The sequence below is a fragment of the Jaculus jaculus genome, chromosome 5 (assembly GCF_020740685.1).
Source record: "Jaculus jaculus isolate mJacJac1 chromosome 5, mJacJac1.mat.Y.cur, whole genome shotgun sequence".
Classification (NCBI taxonomy): Eukaryota; Metazoa; Chordata; class Mammalia; order Rodentia; family Dipodidae; genus Jaculus; species Jaculus jaculus.
Genome location: NC_059106.1, coordinates 169,625,125 through 169,646,336, shown reverse-complemented (window position 1 = coordinate 169,646,336; position 21,212 = coordinate 169,625,125). Strand labels below are relative to the sequence as shown.

The 21,212-nt window shown below is 44.2% G+C and overlaps 1 protein-coding gene across 8 annotated transcripts in view; it reads right to left on the bottom strand.

Annotated features, from left to right (window-relative positions):
* Window positions 1–21,212, bottom strand: part of Ltbp1 (latent transforming growth factor beta binding protein 1) — a 423,409-nt gene that overhangs the window by 109,970 nt on the left and 292,227 nt on the right. For 7 of the 8 annotated variants that reach the window (XM_045150784.1, XM_045150787.1, XM_045150789.1 and 4 more), the window contains 7 exons: window positions 19,982–20,004; window positions 17,767–17,866; window positions 16,787–16,885; window positions 9,544–9,669; window positions 8,206–8,331; window positions 7,494–7,616; window positions 3,596–3,715 (listed from right to left, as the gene is read on the bottom strand). In XM_045150784.1, coding sequence (XP_045006719.1) covers window positions 3,596–3,715; window positions 7,494–7,616; window positions 8,206–8,331; window positions 9,544–9,669; window positions 16,787–16,885; window positions 17,767–17,866; window positions 19,982–20,004 — 717 coding nt within the window. The remainder of the gene's footprint in view (window positions 1–3,595; window positions 3,716–7,493; window positions 7,617–8,205; window positions 8,332–9,543; window positions 9,670–16,786; window positions 16,886–17,766; window positions 17,867–19,981; window positions 20,005–21,212) is intronic. The other variant, XM_045150786.1, reaches the window with a different exon arrangement.

Genomic DNA, 21,212 nt, shown 5'->3' with positions numbered 1-21,212 from the left:
AGTTAAGCACTTGCCTGTGAAGCCTAAGGACCCCAGTTTAAGGCTCGATTCCCCAGGGCCCACGTTAGCCAGATGCACAGGGGCACATGCGTCTGGAGTTCGTTTGCAGTGCCTGGAGGCCCTGGCATGCCCATTCTCTCTCTCTCCTCTCTCTCTTTCTGTTGCTCTCAAACAAACAAATAAAAATGAACAAAAATTAAGAAAAAAAGAACAAAATGGAAAAATCTTTCACTGTCGCTGTGAAAGCTCGCATGAGAAATTAAGGAGAGCAGTGGATGGAGTGAAAACCCCAGCAGGCAAGAGTGGACTTTTGATGTGCGGACTGCAGACCCGCAGGCAGAGACGTGCACTGCACCCTCTTGACAACAGGAAACGTGTGACTTCAGCAGGGCAACCCGGAGAGCTCACGTCCCGAACGAGAGCTCACTGTGCGACCTTGGTTGGAGCTGAGCAACACATGATCTGATGGTCCTACTCGAGATTCAACTCATCTGGCTAACAAAAGTCAGGTTGCTTTGCGAAGAAGTGCTGTGCCTTGGTTATTAAACTGTACACACAAATATGTGCACGTGGTGGTGCAAGAACCTGGCGCTAGTTCAACGAATAGTATCATGACTCGGGGTGTGTCTATGCTGCTGCAAACTGCAGTTAGCTAAGGCCGCCTTAGTCGAGGCGCTGCTCCTGGGCTGTTCATTGTGTCAGTACGTGAAAATGAGATGCCAAGAGAACTTAGAAATCCATGCCAAACGGGAAAATTAAAACCACATCCACTTTCTCATTAGCACCAGCGACATAAACAGCTAGCTGCTTATCAAATAAACAGCTTGTGTACAGAAATCTGTTCATCTTTTCCTCCAAGATCAACAGCTCATAATTTCATTGGTAGACATCTTTGGGGACAAGGACAGGAGCGACTGTGTGAGGGACAATGGCTGAGCTTCACAGCTGCCTGGTGATGAGGCTCACGCTTAGCCACTGGAGGTCTCCTTCCCTCGATGACACTGAGATGCCTTCCCAGAGTTATAAGAATAAAACCAGAAGAGAAAGGAAGGGAGGAGGGTACTTAATAGGTTGATATTGCATATATGTAAGTACAATGATTGAGATGGGCAGGTAATATGATGGAGAATGGAATTTCAAAGTGGAAAGTGCGGGGGGGGGGGTGCGGAAGAGAGGGAGGGTATTACCATGGGATATTTTTTATAATCATGGAAAATGTTAATAAAAATTGTGAAAAAAAATTAAAAATAATAATTTTAAAAAAGGATGCCAACATAAAAAAAGAATAAAACCAGTATTTGTGCTGTATGGAAAGGGCCTTGCATGATCTTTGCTCTCTTTTTTTCAAGGTAGGGTCTCACAATAGCCCAAGCTGGCCTGGAGTTCACCATGTAGTCTCAGGCTGGCCTTGAACTCATGGCGATCCTCCTACCTCTCTCCTTAGTGTTGGGATTAAAGGCGTGCGCCACCATGCCTGGCTCTGCTCTCATTTTTGAATAGTTTCTTCCCTCTTCTCTGCCCTCAGCGACACCAGCCGCCTGCAACATGACTTGCTTCATTTCTCCATAAGCCTCTTGGCATATGCTGTCTCCTCAGCCAGAACCAGTCTCCCTTTCCCACTTCAATCTCTACTCAGGAATGTTTTAAGCGGCGAAAGGCACTTGCTAGTAAGCCCACCAACTGAAGTTTGATCCTCCTCAGCACCCACTCAGCTAGACACACCTCTGTAACCCCAAAGCACCTATGGCAATGGGAGGTGGAGCCAGGCGAACCCAGAAGTTCACAAGCAGCAGCGGCAGCAAGAAAGACCCCAAACCAAAAGGTGGAAAGAGGAGAAACACCTCGAGGTTGTCCTCTGACCTGCATACACACGTCATGTATGCATTGCCCAGGCACGCACCACAAACACACACATGCACACTAATAAATCAAAGCAGAAACAGATACAAAGAATGTTGTAAGGGCAATTGTCATTGTGTTACATACTCTCAGAAAACCACAGACCTCCTTCCTGACACTTGTTCTGTTAACATCTTACTTGTGAGATGTTGTACAAGCGACACCTTACTTTTCCACCTGTTGTGAGACATGTAAGGCCCATAAGGAAGTGTGATATCTTCCCTTTTGCTCCTTAATGTATTCCGATGTGTAATACAACTCTGGGTAAATATATAACTTTTTAAGCAATTAGGGTAAAGGGAAAGAGAATGAGTGAAACATTGAAACTCATATATTCAGAGTTATGGCATAAAGTGGAAAAAAGAAGCTCAGTTTTTTTTTTTTTTCAGACAAAGAAACAGACACGGAGGAGGAAGCGTGACAGCAAATAGATGACTGTATCTTTCTTGGTGTCTAGAGAACGGCGCCTCCACTTTGCTCCAAGCATGTGGGTGTGCTTATTGGTGGGCCATGCTTCTTTCTTCTTATGTACTTTCTCTAACTTCTATTTTCATCTTCTCCTCTTTAAAAATATATTTTATTTATTTATTTATTTATTTATTTATTTATTTATTTATGAGAGAGAGAGAGAGAGAGAGAAAGAGAGAGAGAGAGAGAGAGAGAGAGAGAGAATGGGCACACCAGGGCCTCCAGCCACTGCAACCAAACTCCAGATACGTGTGCCTTCTAATGCATCTGGCTTACAGAGGTCCTGGGGAATAGAACTGGGGTCTTTGGCTTTGCAGGGAAATGCCTTAACCGCTAAGCTGTCTTCTACAGCCTCCTTTTCTTTCTTTTTATTACTGGGGACTGAACCTAGCCCTTCCCAAATGCGAGATAAAGGACCTACCGGCGCAGCTGCTCAGCCCTTTGCACCATAGAGCCAAGCTCCCGCCATGCTCCCCAGGCTGCCCGGGAGCCCGTGGTCCTGCTTTGGCCTCCTGCGCAGCCTGGACTTCAGGTGCACCCTTCTCTTGGGTCCTTTGCTCTCCATCTCTCTCTTCCCTGTAGCACTTACTGTTGTATTTGGTTTGGGTTATTTACAAATATGAGGGATAATAATTTGTTTTAATCAGAATGATTTGCTCCTTCTATAATTTCATGTTCCTCAGGACAACTCAGTATTTCCTTGGTGCAAAGGTACCTGGGGCTGGAGAGATGGCTCAGTGGTTAAGGCGCTTGCCTGTAAAACCCAACAACCTGAGTTTGATTCCCCAGGACCCATGTAAAGCCAGATGTACAGGGTGGTGCATGCATCTGGAGTCCATTTGCAGTGGCTAGAGACTCTGACATGCCCATCCTCTTTGTTTCTCTTCTATTTCTCTCTGCTTGTAAAGAAATAAATAAAAGTATTTAATAAAAAACACCCTTGGACCGGGCATGATGGCGCATGCCTTTAATTCCAGCACTGTAGGGGCAGAGGCAGGAGGATCACTGAGAGTTCGAGGCCTCGCTGAGGTTACACAGTGAATTCCAGGTCAGCCTGGGCTAGAGTGAGACCCTACCTTGAAAAAAACAAAACAAAAAAAGTACTTGGAACTTTTCATGGAATGATGTGAACGTACTGCATTTTATCATGGGTGTGCGTGTGCGCACACGTATGTAAGCAGCACATGTAGATGAGACAAGAACCTTGGTGGGACGCAGCAGCACTCACCCACGCACTGGCCGTTCCAGCCCCGGAAGCCTTCTGTGCAGGGCACGCACTGGTATGAGCCAGGGGAGTTCACACACTGCTCCTCGGGGCAAGTGCTTGGTGTCAGACATTCGTCGATATCTGAAAAAACCAAAGAGCTAAGCCATGAACATTTTACCGAGCAACATCTTACTCTTATGATGAAAGTACGAAAGAGCATCATTGCACATTTCAGTGACTAAGACGGTGCCTGGGCAACCCGGTGTGTCTCTAGGCAAGCCTATGACAAAAGTGTGTGGTTAGGTACGCCTGGATTAAAATACCCACACACACTGCACCGAAGAATTTGGCTCGGATTAAAGTGGCAGGACCACTCCTCACTACCCTGTAGATGGTGGGTCCCCCAAGGCCACATTGTGCATTGTCAAATCTCTACAGTCACAACGCAGCTTGGCAGAAAGGAATATAAGGAATGGGGGTGGGTGTGAGGAAGCCATAGAGCCACCTGGCTAGAGGTTCTCTCTGCAGACTTGGGTGCTCTGGGGAAATCCTTACTGTGTTTTTATGGACTGGAGGACATCCTGGTTTTGAATCACTTAAAGCCTTTCACATGACAGGAATTCCTTGGAAGGGGAAAAAGAGCATGAGGAGAGCGTGAAGTCCTCACTTACCTCTAGGATTTTCCAGAAAACATTCTGATGTGGCTATGCATAATATTTTCTGGTAGAGGCACATTACACTTTTACTACTCACTGCTCAATGAAGTTATGAATCATCATTCTTGGGGAGAAAAAATGACCTTAAATATGATTGGGGCTTGGGGATGTGTGAGAACAACAATGACATCTTTAGGCATATTTTATTTTATTTATTTAAAAATTTTAAATATCATATTCATTATCTGAGAGAGAGAGAGAGAAAGAAAGGAAGGAAGGCAGGAAGAAAGAAAGAGAGAGAGAGAGTGAAAGAAAGAAAGAGAGAAAGGAAGAAAGAAAGGAAGAAAGAAAAGGGCAGATAGAATGGATATGGGCATCCCAGGGCCTCCTGCCACTGCAAACGAATTCCAGATGCATTCCTCTTTGTGCACCTGGGTTTACAGGGATATTAGGAAACTGAACCCAATGTGTCAGGCTTTGTAAGCAAGTGCCTTTAGCCACTGTGCCAACTCTTCAGCATGGGTATATTTCTTAAAGAATGGCAAAGCAATGCAATGGGGGAAAAGGAAGGTGTAGGAGGGAGTGAGCAGACTTTGGTAGCATTTACTCCCAGAGGTAGATTTTAAATATTTACGTGTCCCAGTTCCAACAGTATGGTCTAGAGGGTCTCTAAACATAATTAACATGTAAACTCACTTTCCAGGTCACATATTGAAACGTAAAAGTGAAAAATAAACATTTCACTAAATCAATTACCATTGCTATTTGATGTTTTCATGCTGGTATGTTCTTAAAACTTATCCCCCATTACATACCACAAGGCCTTTGTGAAAAGATTGTTAAAGTGAAAAAGAGGAAGATGATATTAATAAGGTAAGTATCAGGTCATTATTGTAGCTTTTCTTTTTTATCATTGAAAAAAAAAATCTGGCCAAGAAACAATGACACAGTGGTTCCCTTTTCTCCCCCGCTTCAAATGTTATGGGACTGCTTGTTCTACAAAAAACGATGACGTTGGCCAGTTTCATTTTCCAAAGAGCATTGCATTCTCCTGTGCATGGGAAAGTTTCTTTTTTTAAATAGGAAGACAATGGCTAAATCAGAGAATATTCAGGAGACGGGCTGATGCAGCCAACAGGTCCAATGCTGTGCAGCCCAAGAAAACCTCCTTGAATTTTCTGCAGTTCTTACCTCTGACCTGCCCCGCCCACCATCCATAAACTAGGGGCTACCTGCCTTATAATACGTCAGCACAATCCAGTGAGGAGGAATGATATAATGTCTACAAACTAGCATCTGCTTCTTGGAGACCAGGACTGTTTGAAAAACCTTAGGGACAATGGAGTGAATCTGCAGGGAGCCAGAGGTCCTGGAGAAGTGAAGAGGACAGCCCCACCATTAGGTCCCTTCTTGTCAAGAGCACATAATGACAAGTCATATGCTCAGGAAATCCTTTCAGCATTTCTGTTAAGTGCCCTACGTTGTTCCTGAATATCCTAACAGCTATTGATTTAATTACAAATTTGAAATGTGCTTGTCCACTCTTTTTTGTCGTACTTTGTACTTTGTGTAGATCGGATCTGGTTCAGTCACTAGAGAGGGCTGCTGGGTGGTTCCAGTCCTAGCTCATCCTGTGCTCACACTGCCTGCTGGGTGGTTCCAATCCTAGTTCATCCTGTGCTCACACTGCCTTTCTACAGCGGTGGGAAAGTTCCCTAGACGGCAGTGTGGATATTTGTGCATTTTCCAATAGCCCCTGGGCCATAGCGAGAAGGTTCATGGCTCTGCTCTGATCCAAACTGATCAGACATCAAGTCACATAAAACACTCCCACTTGTCTCTAGATTAGAACCCAAGAGGCCAAGGCAAGAGGCCAGCAGGACAGGCAGGTGTGGGGCTGCCAAAAACTGTCTAATTAGCTCTCATTCCAGGCCTGGGTCACTGGAGTATGAGAAGAACCAAGAGCCAAGGGACAGTTAACAGCAAACTGGCTCTCCACAGCTCTGGGAGTCTGAGCACAGGGGACCAGAGGCAGATCTTCAGGCAGCCAGGCAGAGGGTGCAGGAACCCAGCACCACATCTAAGGCAAAATGCTCAAACACTAGCTAGATACCCCTGTGTCTTGGTCCTCGTGTGTCCACGCCAGGACTGCAGCAGAAGCTACAAGTTTTCTTTTTTAAAAAAAAATTTTATATTTATTTATTTGAGAAAGAGAAATAGGCAGGGAGAGAGAGAGAGAGAGAGAGAGAGAGAGAGAGAGAGAGAATGAGAGAAAGAGAGAGAGAGTGAGAGAATAAGCACCAGGGCCTCTAGCCACTGCGGACAAACTCCAGACGCATGCACCCCTTGTGCATCTGACTTGTGCGGGTCTTGGGGAATTGAACCTGGGTCCTTTGGCTTTGCAGGCAAGCACCTGAATCTCTAAGCCATCTCTCCAGCCTTGCAATATTTCTTTAGGAAAGGTAATTCCAAAGTGTACTCTGGTGGTTTCAAAAGGCGTTCATATGACATGTACACCTATGTGAGCAGAAATATCAACTGAAATATGACCCTGGCCACATGACACATATTTTCCAAACCACCTCCTAATGAGCACAACCGCACGGCTGTGTGATGAAGAAAATGCATCTACGCTCTTGGGATCAACTCTGAGTTAGTCCAACGGAGAGTCTGAAAGAAAGTCCCAGAACACATGTAAAGGGCAGCTAAGGCAGGGAAACGGGGACTGGAAAGATGGCTCAGTGGTGAAGGCACTTGCCTGCAAAACCTAACTACCTGGGTCAGTTCCCTAGGACCCACGGAAAGCCAATGCCCAAGGTGGCACATGAATATGGAGTTTGCTTGCAGCTGCTAGAGGCCCATATTCCCTCTCCTCCTTTTCTCTTTCTTCTCACTCTGCTTGCAAATTAACACATAAATAAACACAAATACATGCAGTATGGTGAAAGGGTAGAAGAGGAACAATCGGTGCTGGTTATACCTCCTCCAGGTGACCAGATGAATGAGCCGAACATCTTTACTAAGTCGGGGCTTATCTAAGATAACCAGCTAATTGTCCGGAAGTGATCTCGCTGCGCATGCCAGGGCAGGCAGGTGCGAGAGAGGGAATGTGACGAGGGCATGGAGACGGGAGAGGAGACAGGGCCTGGAAGTGCGGCCGAGAGACCGCGAGCAGAGCCACGGTGGCCGAGGACGGCAAGACCCCGTGTAGACCCAGGCCAGCACGTCGCGGCATCTTCTCCCGCCCATACCGGCACACTCACCCTCGCAACGGCCTCGCCGGTTCATCCTGTGCCCGCGGCCGCAGTACTCGCACCGGAAGGCCCCCGCGGTGTTGATGCAGCGCCCCTCCCCACACACGTCGGGCCGCAGGCACTCATCCACGTCTGGGTGAAGCGGAAAATGCCATCAGGCTTTGCCAAGATCCACCTACACTCCCGTCCGCTCCACTCCATGTGGTAATAAAGCAACCGATGTTCTACTATCATCTCTGGTGCGCTCAACTTGTTCCCAAATCACATCATTTTGATTCATGGGAGGAGGGTCCAAAAGCAGCATGAATGTGTCTTGTCTTTGAACATCTTTGACATTCCTCTTTCAAAAGTGTTGGAAGGGACCGGGCATGGTGGTGCATGCCCTTCATTCCAGCATTTGGGAGGCAGAGGTAGGAGGATCGCCGTGAGTTCAAGGCCACCCTGAGACTACATAGTGAGTTCCAGGTCAGCCTGGGCTAGAGTGAGGACCCTACCTCGAAAAACAAAACAAACAAACATACAAAAAAAAAAAAGTGCTGGAATGAAAAAGTGTTGGAATGGAAAAATGCATGTTGTAGTTCTCAGTACCAAACAGACTGCTATGTCATAACAGGTGTTTAACAAACAACAACACCACCAAACCACTTCTGGGTTATCTGTGTAAGCATGGAACCAATGGGGTCCTGGGAAATGAAGCCCCCCAGCTACGAAGATTCATTACCTATGCAGTTAGTGCCCTCCTCGCTGGCCATAAATCCTGCTGGGCAGATACACAGGAAACTTCCCTTGGTGTTTTCACAGCGCCCCTGGGAGCAGAGGTGAGGCCCCTCAGCACATTCGTCAATGTCTGTTAACAGAGCACACGGGACAGAGGACGGCAGCTTAGAGCGAATTCAGTCTCTGCTCTGTGCAGTACCAGTGCGCTTCGCCCTGGGTGCCAGAGACCTCCCAACAGTAAGGGGAGACATGGCCTTTCTTCTCAGATTCTTGAAGGAGTGGTACTAGGCTAGGGGAAACTGCTTATCACGGGTTGCTTCAAGGCCGGACCTCCAAAACCACAACACCAGGGTTTCAACAGGACAGCTGTCTGCTCAGCAGAGGAGGTCACGAAAGCACGGGGCTCGCTGCAGCAGGGCAGCCAGGGGCTCTTCCTCAGCGCGCTTGGGTGCAGCTGCGTCAGGTCACCATTATCTCTATTGCTGTTTTTACTTACTCAATAGTTTAGGCTCTAAAGGTGAATACATACAATGGCTTCACAGGACATGGACATCTGTGGGTGTGTCTCTTTTACTCACATACATAGATGCATACATGCCAAAATTCACATACTGAGGTGAATGTGAGCCCTTGCTGCTTTTGTATGCCCAGCGTCTTAAAGCTTAGCAAATTTCATTTATTTTTTTGGTTTTTTGAGGTAAGGTCTCACTCTAGTCCAGGCTGACCTGGAATTCACTATGTCGTCTCAGGGTGGCCTCGAACTCCTGATGATCCTCCTACTTCTACCTCCTGAGTGCTGGAATTAAAGGTGTGCAATACCACGCCAGGTTATTATTTGATTTGATTTGATTTTTTTTAAACGAGAAATTAAATTTAGAGTTAACACCTTCTAACTACACCTCTTTCTGAGACCCTTTGCTCCACCCCCTCAAGGAAACATACTTAGGAACTCGCTAATAATTTCCTACTGAGATTTTGAATTTAGAAATCTCTGAAATCTATTTTATGGGCTTACATGAATTCTTTACTGCAGTGTATATTAGCATCCATTTGCTTTTGCTTATCTCTGAGCACCTTTGATTGCAGGTAGTTATTTGCTGGAGTTTATGCTTTGTTTACTTTATCTACAAAGCTTTTGTAAGTTATTCCACATGTATGCAAATGTCCCACATTTAGCAAGGCATTTACACTGGTCAAGTAAGGAGTTTGGCAAACTTCTTTTGAGCTTCTTTAGTATTTAGCCTTTTCCCAAGATGGTCAAATTGGGTTAAGGGAAAAAAAATGTTATAAGCGCGGAAATGGTTTATATTTAACAGTCTGGCCAATCAACAGTGTCTCTTACCAACGCACTTCCTCTGCTGCTCACTGAATCTGTGGCCGTCATAGCATACGCAGGTGTACCTCACCGGCAGGTTAATGCAGTGTCCTGCCCCACAGATGTCGGGGTTCACAGTGCATTCGTTGATCTCTTTAAAAGTAAATAAAATAATGTCAAAACTCCACAAATAAAGACCTTTGTTAGCTTCATACCATGGCATTGTGTTTCCTAACAAGCTCAGCACATTATTGCCAGGTATACCCTTAGAAAACAAAGGTAATCTCCGAGGTTAACTAAAAATACACATCCTCACTTTATGACTGATGAGTTAGTTCCACTGAAGGTTATCAATGGTCCCTAATGACTCCAACCCTAAGAAGAATTGAAGTAGAAACTCAGAAGTTGGCCTGTTAACAGGTGTAAGAAACCAGACCTCAACAGAACTTCTAACACGTCCTCCCTGTCATTCCCTCTCGTCTCCCAGGAGGGGATCTCAGTCATGAAGCGATGTTTCCTGATGAGGTGTGCATGGCAACTTCCGACTCAATAGCAAGCCAAACTTTTGAGTTCCAACAAAAATACCTAAACTCCAAAATTTCATCTTCATCTGTAAGAAAAATTCCTCATCCTTATAAACAAAAATTTGTAGCTTTATCTTAGTAGTTTTTGAGGAAGGGCTTGGTTTTGTTGAGGTAAGATCTCATTCTAGCCCAGGCAGATTGGGAACTCACTCTGTAGCTCCAGGCTGGCCTTGAACTCACAGAGATCCTCCTACCTCTGCCTCCTGAGAGCTGGGATTATAAGTGTCTACCACGACCCCTGGCTATCTTACTCTTAATTGGCAAATTTTAATGTGAGTACATTTTATTCAACTGGCAAAATGGAGTCACTTTCCTTGTGATCCCATGCCTTCCTCCCTTCCTCTCTTCCTGATGTTTATTGTGGCTCGTGACACCTCTGTGGAACCTGCGCAGTGAACAGTGCTCAAGTCCCCAGTCCAGCCAGGCACACGCACACATGCGCATGCACACATACGCCCACCGACCACGGGGGAGGAGAGATTCCAGGAGGGCATCAAAATGAGCTCAAGTACTCAAAGGATGTCTCCCTCAGAAACGGCCCCCACCTCCTGACATCTATTCCCAAAGACCTTTTTCTATGCAAGACAGTGTGGGAAGTATAGCCAATGGCTTTGATGGCTAGAAGTGAATACAAATTCTGCTGTCCTTTTCTCTCTTAGCATGGGACAAGTTCTAAGCCATTCTGAATCTCACTTTTCTCCAATGTACAATGGAGATACTGAGTTCCAACTCCAGAGTATAAGACTAAAAAGAGAAATATCATGTCATGTGTGCTCAATAAAAGTCACTATTATTGCTGGTACTACTGTTCCTATCAAAGTCATTTAAGAATATATTATAAGGCCGGGCATGGTGGCGCACACCTTTAATCCCAGCACACTTGGGAGGCAGAGGTAGGAGGATCACCATAAGTTTGAGGCCAGTCTGAGACTACATAGTTAATTCCAGGTCAGCCTGGGCCAGAGCGAGACCCTACCTCAAAAAACAAAACAAACAAAAAAAGAATATATAACAAGGGGATTGGACAGATGGCTTAGCGGTTAAGGCACTTGCCTACACAATCTGACAACCCATGTTCGATTCCCCAGTATCTACATCAAGCCAGATGCACAAAGCGGCACATGTGTCTGCAGTTTGTTTGCAGTGGATAGAGGCCCTGGTGCGCCATTCTCTTTCTGTCTGTCTCTCTCTCTGCTTGCAAGTAAATAAATAAAAATATTTTTTAAGCCGGGCATGGTGACGCATGCCTTTAATCCCAGCACTTGGGAGGCAGAGCAGAGGTAGAAATGCCATGAGTTCAAGGCCATCCTGAGACTACATAGTAAATTCCAGGTCAGCCTGAGCTAGAGTGAGACTGTACCTTGAAAAACAAAAAAACCAAAAAGACAAAAAAAAAATTTTTTTTTTTTTAAAGAATATATACCAAGGAATAGCAGATTTACAGCAGTAATACCTTGAGCTGTTATTTCATTTCCATTAGACAGTGAACAAGGCTAAAAAGCTGTTGGCAAGGACAAGACCAAGGAGCCCCCAAGGACAAGCGGAGTGGCACCCCTGAGCATGACCAGCTGAGAGCAAGAGCCTTGTCTGAGGGCTCCGGGCGTTCACAGAGAAGACAGGGGCTGGTTCACCACCAGAACTCGCTCTGCCTTCTACGTGAAGAGGTGACAAATGGCGCTGCGTGACCATCTGAGACGGAAGCAACCCAAGCCCAGCTCGAGGTTACTCTCCAAAACCACTTTCTGGAACTTTGACTAATTATGCACTTGCAAATGATAGACACCTCTCATGAGTCTTTTACGCTATCAGGAAAATATACTTGTTTTCAGCCAGTATCTGACCAAATTCTAGAAAAAAATAATTCAAAAGGTTAAACAAATAAACAATTAATGTCAGTGCTTAGCCTCATGTGACTAGCAGCAATAATGTAAAACAATGAATTAAATTTTTTTCTGATTTATATTTATTTATTTATTGAGACAGGGTGGAGGGAGAGAATGGGCATGCCAGGGCCTCCAGCCACTGCAAACAAACTCGAGATGCATACGCCACCATATGCATCTGGCTTACGTGGAACGTGGAGAATCCAAACTGGGTACGTAGGTTTCGCAGGCAAGCACCTTAACTGCTAAGCATGACTCCAGCCCCAAACAATGAATTCTGATGCATATACAGATATAACACAAAAATGTTAATCCTAGGCTGGGTACACTGGCACACGCCTGTAATTCCTGCACAGAGGCCCAGGTAGGAAGATCACCATGAGTTCAAGGCCAGCCTGAGACTACATAGTGAATTTCAGGTCAGCCTGGGCAAGAGTGAAACCTTAACTCAACCCCACCTCCCCCCAGGAAAAAACCAGTTAATCCTGAGGCTTCAAAGATGGCTGAGCAGTTAAAAGCATTTGCTTGCAGAGCCTGATGGTCCAGGTTTGATTCCCCAGTACGCACATAAAGCCAGATACACAAAGTGGTTCATTTACAGTGGCAGGAAACGCTGTTCTCACAGTCACACTTTTCCCCTTCTCTTTCTGTCTCTCTCTCGTAAACAAACAAACAAATAAAGACAAACAATTAATGCTGGTGGGGCATTAGTCATAGCATGGAAATTAGATGCCGATACTACTAGAAGGTACCAGGAGATGCCGCTACAAAGCAAGGGACTTTCCTAAAACACACCTGATTTTTTTCATGGCTGCTCCATTTTTACAGTGCCTCGACACTGGAACCTTCCACATTACATCCTCAGGGATCCCTTTCATTCACTAGCCCAGTGGGAGTCCATACTCCTGTTACAGAGAGACCCTCTCATCTTCATAATAGTCTGTCTCCTTTTTATTAACCGGTCACCTGAAAGTCAGTCATCATGAGGGATTGTCTTAATTAAGGTAAAAAAACCAATTAGCTGGTGGGAGTGAGGCACGCCCAGAACCCCTGCGCTTGGGGGCTGGAAGCAGGAAGGTCTGGTTTGCATGTTACATCCTATCTTAAAAAGCCAAGTGCTGGGATTGGAGCTCATTGTAAAGGGCTTGCCTAGTAAGGCCCAAGGTTTGAGCTCTCGTGTCTGTGTGTGTGTGTGTGTGTGTGTGTGTGTGTGTGTGTGTACGCGCGCGTGCGTTTTAAAACTTAAAACATCTTTGCCTCAGCTTTCTCTCTTTTCCTCTTAGGTTTTCCATACTCAAGTTCATGTGCGTGCAGATGTGTGCGCATAAGCACACATATACAGGTGAATCCAGAGGATTATCTCAAATGTGATACAATTTCTGGTATTTTTGAATTTTATTTCTGCGTTTTAGGGTAAAGACAGTATGCTTTCCATCTTCCTAAGACCACTTACACATAGGCACATGAACATATTCCCATAGAACAGGTCGTTCATGGAGAAACATGCGTTGTTTTTTAAATTTTTAAAAATTTTTTTGAGGTAGGGTCTCACTCTAGCCCAAGATGACCTGGGATTCACTATGGAGTCTCAGGGTGGCCTCGAACTCATAGTGATCCACCTACCTCTGCCTCCCGAGTGCTGGGATTAAAGGAGAGCACCGCCATGCCCAGCTTGCTTATTTTAAAGCAAACCGTGACTGTGAGCTCTAGAATCTGACCGTGTCACCCCAGAGTCCAGGCCTCACACGGGCAGCACTGGACTGGACTCAGGGACAGGCTAGGAAAGAAAGTATCTTTCCTCAGCTTGTTTAGCAGAGAGATGAAGAGAGGTCCCCACTGGACTTTTTCCTGTACCCTGCAAAATTCCTGTAGCTGCCCCTCTTGGGCCCCAGGACAGTCTCACCCTTTTGTAGCATAAGTGCCCTGAAACACCTTCACCAGGCCAAAGGCCTTATTCTATTTCTTTTGCCAGAATCCACTCAGAATTTAGAAAAAGAGCCATTATCAAAAGCCAATGGAAAACCAAACGCTCTACTAAGCCCACCAACAAGGCTCATGGTGGGTAGCTTGATATCCTTATTTTAGAAAATTAAATGAAAAAGAAAACTTTTGGCAAGTTATGAAAAATCAATGCATTGACCTTTAGGTTATTCCTTCATCCTGGAATTATTCAAATAAATAACTGAATCAATGCTCAAAAAATGGAATTAGAAAGAACAAGCGTGATAAGTTCACACTGTTATAGAAGAGTTCATTTTCCACTGGCATAGCTCTTTGAGACTGTAATGACTCCAGGAATATGCTTTAGGAACCCTCACTTTTGAAGGGATCAGTTCTGAGTTCTGGAAAAATCAGTTGAGCAAATTGTTTCACAAATGTTTGGGTCCTAATGAGTACAGAGGTTTCTACATGGCAGTCACGGAAGACAGTCATTTCTGGCAATCCACAAGGGCTATGGAGAAAGTTCAGGAAGAGTGGGAGCAAAGCATCAAATTTTCACCCGTGCACTGGCTTCCTAATGGCCCCACAATGAGCATAAAGTGCCTACAACAACTGGTACAGATGTTTCCACTTTGCGAATATCTGCCAGAGAAATCAAGGCTTGATTTCCCAACCTACCCTTCAGCTATTAAGACACTATGCTAAGTCAAGAATTTATATGCTGAGATGTACAATTTCTTTGGCAACAGTAAGCTAACAATGTTGCAAGCCACCAAGTCAACTGTTGAAACTGGAAAAAAACCACATTTCTTATAGGTATATAGGTCACTTTATAATAATCACATGCCAAAGTGTGTTTATCTCTCTCTCTCTCTCTCTTTTTTTTTTTTTTTTTGGTTTTTCGAGGTAGGGTCTCCCTCTAGCCCAGGCTGACCTGAATTCACTATGGAGTCTCAGGGTGGTCTTGAACTCACAGTGATCCTCCTACCTCTGCCTCCCAGTGCTGGGATTAAAGGCGTGTGCCACCATGCCTGGCTCTCTCTCTTTCTCTTTTTTTAAAAGTTACTTCCAATCTCACCATCATAAAGAGATATCATCACTGAGCAATGAGGAGCTGGTCACATTTATTTTAGAACATTAAATTATTCTACCCCTTCCTTCAACTACGGAAAACTAACAGTGAGAAACAGCATTTATTGCGTCTATATTTTAGTGGGAAAAAAAATCCATACAAGTTCCTTGAGAGAACTGAGCAGGCTGTTACTTAAATCTGTGTGCTTGAGCCTCCCACCAAACTAATGGAAATGGTTATATGTTTTTCTTTTATTTTTAAATTATTTATTTATTTATTTGTGTGTGTGTGTGTGTGACATGTACATGTAACATGTACATGCCAGAGTCTCTTGCCACTGGAAATAGAACACCGGGCACGTAGGTCACCTTTGAGTCTGGCTTTACGCGGGTAGATGGGGAAATGAACTCCTGCTTTCCCAGCAGGTGCATTTAATCACTGACCTATCTTCCTAGCGCCATGTTTACGTTTTGATTTAAGTTAAATTTGGTATGAAATAATAATCTATGTGCATCATGTTTATAGAACAGATCTGACATTGCAACACCTTCAGTTTAGAGACTGCATATAATTTTTTTCCTTGGGATGGAATTCTTTCCAAAATATTATTTTACCAGAGGAAGTGGCTGTATCTACACTGCTACAAAACAAAAACAGAAACAAAAACAAACAACTAGCATCACTTCTTTCCTGGAAGGAAATAAATGCGCTTCACAACATGATAGCAGATGTTAGCTGTGAACATCTGCCACACTCAAATTACGCTGCCCTCTGACAGCCTCATATAGCATGACCATTTTGTTTTCTTAGTCAGCTTTGTAATCCAGTCAAGGCCTAGAAGCTTCCACTGGCTATTCCTCATGTGGTTGCATTAAAATAATGCAACTGCATTTATCTAGTTAAAAAAAATTATGTTTTTGGTTTTACAAGGTAGAGTTTCCCTCTAGCCTAGCCTGACCTGGAATTCACTATGTAGTCTCAGGCTGCCCTTGAACCCAAAGAAACCCTTCTACCTTGGGCCCCCTGAGTGCTGGGATTAAAGGCATGCACCACCATGACTGGCTTTTAGTATTTTTGGAATGCTATAATGAAATGATAGAGATTTTGAAAATAGTCATGACTAAAATTGTTATTCTCTATTCTGAAATCATATATGTATGCATGTACTTTATTTATTTATTTTGGTTTTCAAGGTAGGGGTCACTCTAGTCCAGGCTGACCTGGAATTCATTATGTAGTCTTAGGGTGGCTGGGAACTCACAGGGATCCTATTACCTCTGTTTCCCATGTACAGGGATTAAAGGCGTGTGCCACCAGCTTGATACTACATTTAAAATAAAAAATCTATATTTTATTCATTTATTTGAGAAACAGAAAGGAAGAAGCAGATAGAGAGAGAATGGGCATACCAGGGCCTACAGCCACTGTAAACGAACCCCAGATGCATGATGACCTTGTGCATCTGGCTTATGTGGGCCCTGGGGAACTGAACCTGAGTCCTTTGGCTTTGCAGGCAAATGCCTTAACCACTAAGCCATCTTTCCAGCCCCCCAAACTTTCTCCTTTTATGTTTTTGTTTTTTGAGGGAGGGTCTCACGCTGGCCCAGGTTGGTCTGGAATTCACTCTGTATTCTCAGGGTGGCCTTGAACTTGCAGGCATCCTCCTACCTCTGCCTCCCATGTGCTGGGATTAAAGGCATGTGCCACCACATCTGGCTGGATACTACATTTTAAGTGAAGTTTAGACCCATGTTCTCATAGGCTCCATACATGGCAAATAATACACTGACCTGTTACTTGAGTAGGTGCAATTACTTGGCTGGCACTTGACGTAGAAGCTTCTGGAGCGACCTCGACAGGCACAGGAGGTGATGTCTTTTCAATCACAACTGCCCCAGGAATTGGGAGATAGACAGAAAGAACATTAAGGCTTACTATGTATATTGATGCCCTAGTGCAAAATGCAAGCCCAAGAGTCCAATGACACACCATAGTAGTTCTGTTTGAGAACTGTTTTAGATCTTGAAAGCTCAGGTATTAACGCACAGCTCTGGTTTCAGTATTTAACAAGAAACTGAGAGCAAGTCAGAGTCAGAAAAAAAAATGAGGCCAGGCATGGTGGCACACACATTTAATCCCAGCACTTGGGAGGCAGAGGTAGGAGGATCACTGTGAGTGAGTTCGAGGCCACCCTGAGAATACAGAGTGAATTCCAGGTCAGCCTGGACTAGCGTGAGACCCTACCTCAAAAAAAATAAGTGCATCACTGGGCTCAAGAGATGGCTTAGTGGTAAAGGCGCTTGCCTGTGAGGTCTAAAGACCCTGGTTAGATTCCCTAGTACCCACATAAGCCATATGTACAAGGTGGTCCATGCATCTGGAATTTGTTTGCAGTAGCTAGAGGCCCTGATGCAACCATTCTCTCTCTCTCTCTCTCAAATAAATAAATAATCTTTAAAAATAACCATATACGAAATAATGAGTCCCAACATTTGAATTCAATTTAGGGGGCCTGATGCCCCAAGTTCGAATCCCCAGTACCCATGGAAAGCCAGCTGCACAAAGCAGTGCATGCATCTGAAGTTTGTTTAGTGGCAGAAGGCCCAGCTGTGCCCATTCTCTGTCCCCTTCCCTGTCTCTGCTCACAAATTCATTAATTAATTCAAGTCTGCATTCTAATGACTTATTAATATAATCAAAGATGAAACATTCCCATCGCGTGTTTTCTTTCAGCGTACCGTCCCCAGCGGCACAGATCAGCACAGGTTACCTGGAAACTGCGGGTGCAAATGGATAGTTGAAATGCCTGGAGAGAGCTGGGGTTGCCCGGGCTCGAGCTTGGTTTTCTCTTGATTCAATGAAGGGATCTCCTAGGAGGTTGTATTTGAGAGAGAGGTGGAGACAGAGCGATAACAATTTAAAGTAGGAATTATTTTTAGTGTCCCACATAGTAGTATTTTTATTTTACTATATCCTTAGAAGGGCACAAAACATCATGTGTTGTTGGTAGAAACTTGTCTAGTTGTGTGACTTAACAAATATCATGCTGTTACCATGGTAATAAGCTTTGTTTTACCAACAGTGCTAACCCATACACATGGTCTCCTGTATTTCCCTGGGGCTCAAAGGCGGACCTGTAAGGCAATGGCCTTGGCCCAGGGTAGTTTTATTTGTTCCTCAAAAGGACTATACTAGCCCTAAACGAGGACTCCATCTTCCTAGGATTCACCGGGCTCTGCCGCACAGCCGTGCCCTTGCACAGCCGGCAGTACGTAGACAGTGTGCTACCGTAGCAAGGTCCTAACACAGAATGCCACTAGGTCAAAACACTGGAACCCAGGCCATCACTATGGCCTCCACTCACTGTGTATCCTACCCGCTCTCGGGACAGCAGAAGCTATTCGAGCAACAGCAACTGCTGTTGTAGAGGAAAACTTGGAGCTTCCTAACGTACACGGTTACTCACTCTTGGTCCCCGGGCTGTAAAGAAAGCAACAACCCATCACCATCGCCCGGCTTGCTGTTACAGCTGCGCAGGGCGCGTGCCAACAGACCCATTAGTCTAGTTAGTGGCCTGTGCTTCACGCACAGCAGTGTGGGGCCAGAGAGCTCACGGCGCCTCCTCGCAAGCTCTCGTCAAGCTACTTGCTTCGCTGTTGCCCCCGCATCTTCCCTCTGTGGCTTTAACTACTGTGAGCTTCCAGAAAGCTCACTTTTCTGGCCTCCATTTTACTTTTATCCTATCCCCTGGCTTCATGATCACAACTTTTGTTCTTCTAAAGTAGATAGTTTGCAGCCAGAGATATCACTCAGTTGGTAGTTAATCTAAGTTGATTCAACCATTCCTGTTAAATTTTAATTGGGTTAAGAATACATAATTGCTCTTTCTCTGTCTCAAATAGATAAAAAAAATTATTTTTTAAAAAAAGGGCTAAAGAGATGGCTTAGAGGTTAAGGCACTTGCCTTTAAAGCCTAAGGACCCAGGTTAGATTCCCCAGAACCCATGTTAGCCACATGCATCTGGAATTCGTTTGCAATGGCTGGGGGCCCTGATGCACCCATTTTTTCTCTCTCTGTCTCTAATAAATAAGTTAAAAAATTGAGCTGGAGAGATAGCTTAGTGGTTAAGCACTTGCCTGTGAAGCCTAAGGACCACGGTTTGAGGCTCGATTCCCCAGGACCCAGGTTAGCCAGATGCACAAGGAGGCGCATGCATCTGGAGTTTGTTTGCAGTGGCTGGAGGCCCTGGTGTGCCTATTCTCTCTCTCTCTCTCTCTCTCTCTCTCTCTCTCTCTCTCTCTGCCTCTTTCTCTGTCTGTCGCTCTCAAATAAATAAATAAAAATAAACCAAAAATTTTTTTTTAAAAAGTTAAAAAATTATTTTAAGGCTGGAGAGATGGCTTAGTGGTTAAGACGCTTGCCTGTGAAGCCTGAGGATCCATGTTCTACTCTCCAGATCCCATGTAAGCCAGATGCACAAAGTTGAGGCAAGCACAAGGTTGCACATGCCCATTAGGTGGCACTAACATTCTAGAGTTTGATTTCAATGGCTGAGGCCCTGGTGTGCCAATTCTTTCTGTCTCACTCTCTCTAAATAAAAAATTTAAAAATTAAGAAAAGAATACATAATTGCATAAACATGTCAGAGTCTTCTAATACGTAGTCCAGGAAGTCCATCAACTGACTGAATTCTGCTTATGTCCCTGGTTCCTAGGGGTTCCCATCAGTTTCTTCTCCCCAGAACTTTGGTTCTCTGAGAAGAAAGTGTTGTTTTGACCTACGAGCATGAAGAATATGTCAGCGAGCTTGTAGGTGCTGAAACAATATTTCTCTGATGAATGAATTCTGTATTTCCTTCAAGTAAATGATATTGAATATACATCTTAGTGCATTTAAAACTTTAAAACCACATATATCCTTTAAAAATAAATTGAAGGTAAAAAAGAGAGAGAGAGAGAAGACTTGAAAACAATGAATAAATTACCTTCTCAGGGAGTGCCGTTGCCACTACAAGAACAGAAAGAAGGAAATTAGTATGATTTAACAACACCTCACTCATATTTCTAGTTTCCAAAATCAATAGCAGTCTATCTCCTCACAAGGACTAAGAAGCAAATTAAGTCAATTGTACACTTAAAGTCATTTGCCATTTGGGAGAATTTTAATATGGGTGACAGACAACCTTCTGTGCTGGTTCATTCCTTCACTACAGGCGCTCAGAGCAAGTCTTTCAAATGCTCTCCCTCAAAATAAAGATAACCTAAGGTTTAAAGCAGTCAAGAACTTCTGGTACATTGTTTCATGCCTAATCTTAGCTTTTTTATTTTTATTTTTTGCAGCTTCCCGTGTCTTAGAAAACAAATGTTTTCATTAAAATCAATACTTATCTTTGACCTAGTATATAATTTTTGAAGTGCTATCTTGTGTCAGTGTTTAAAAAAAATGACACTTATTTCAGCAAGAGACAAGAGAATAGGTGATGCATTTTTCATGTAGCCATGTGTGTGGGTTTTTCTTTTCTTTTCTTTTTTTTTTGTTTTTTCAAGGTACGTTCTTGCTCTAGCCCAGGCTGGCCTGTAGTTCACTATGTAGTCTCAGGCTGGCCTCAAACTCACAGCGATCCTCCTACCTCTGCCTGTCAAGTGCTGGAATGAAAGGCGTGTGCCACCACACCGGGCAAACCTATAGTTCAGTTTTTTTTTTTTTTTTTTTTTTTTTGAGGTAGGGTCTCACTCTAGCCCAGGATGACCTGGAATTCACTATGTAGTCTCAGGCTGGCCTTGAACTCATGGTGATCCTCCTACCTCTGCCTCCCGAGTGCTGGGATCAAAGGCAAGTACCACCACGCCTGGCTGTAGTTGTTTTTAATGAAGCCCTCTGAACATTTTCAGGAAGGCATACTAACTAAATTAAAAAAAAAACTCTCACAAGTCAATAAGAGACAATTATAAATTAGCATCAATGTATGTATCCAACATTACCCAGCCATGCATTTTATCCTGATGGAAGGATATATTTGTATTTTAAAAGACTTGCTTTTTACTCATCATTCCTTCAAAGTAGTCGTCAAACCTTGATCAACATTCACTGGGACTTTCCCGAGTCAGCACTGAACAACTATATAGGTGCATTAACTCTGAGAAGTGATTTGGCTAAAAGATTAACTAAAACCACTGTTTCAATATTCCTGCAGTGAGAGAATGTCAACTGACATT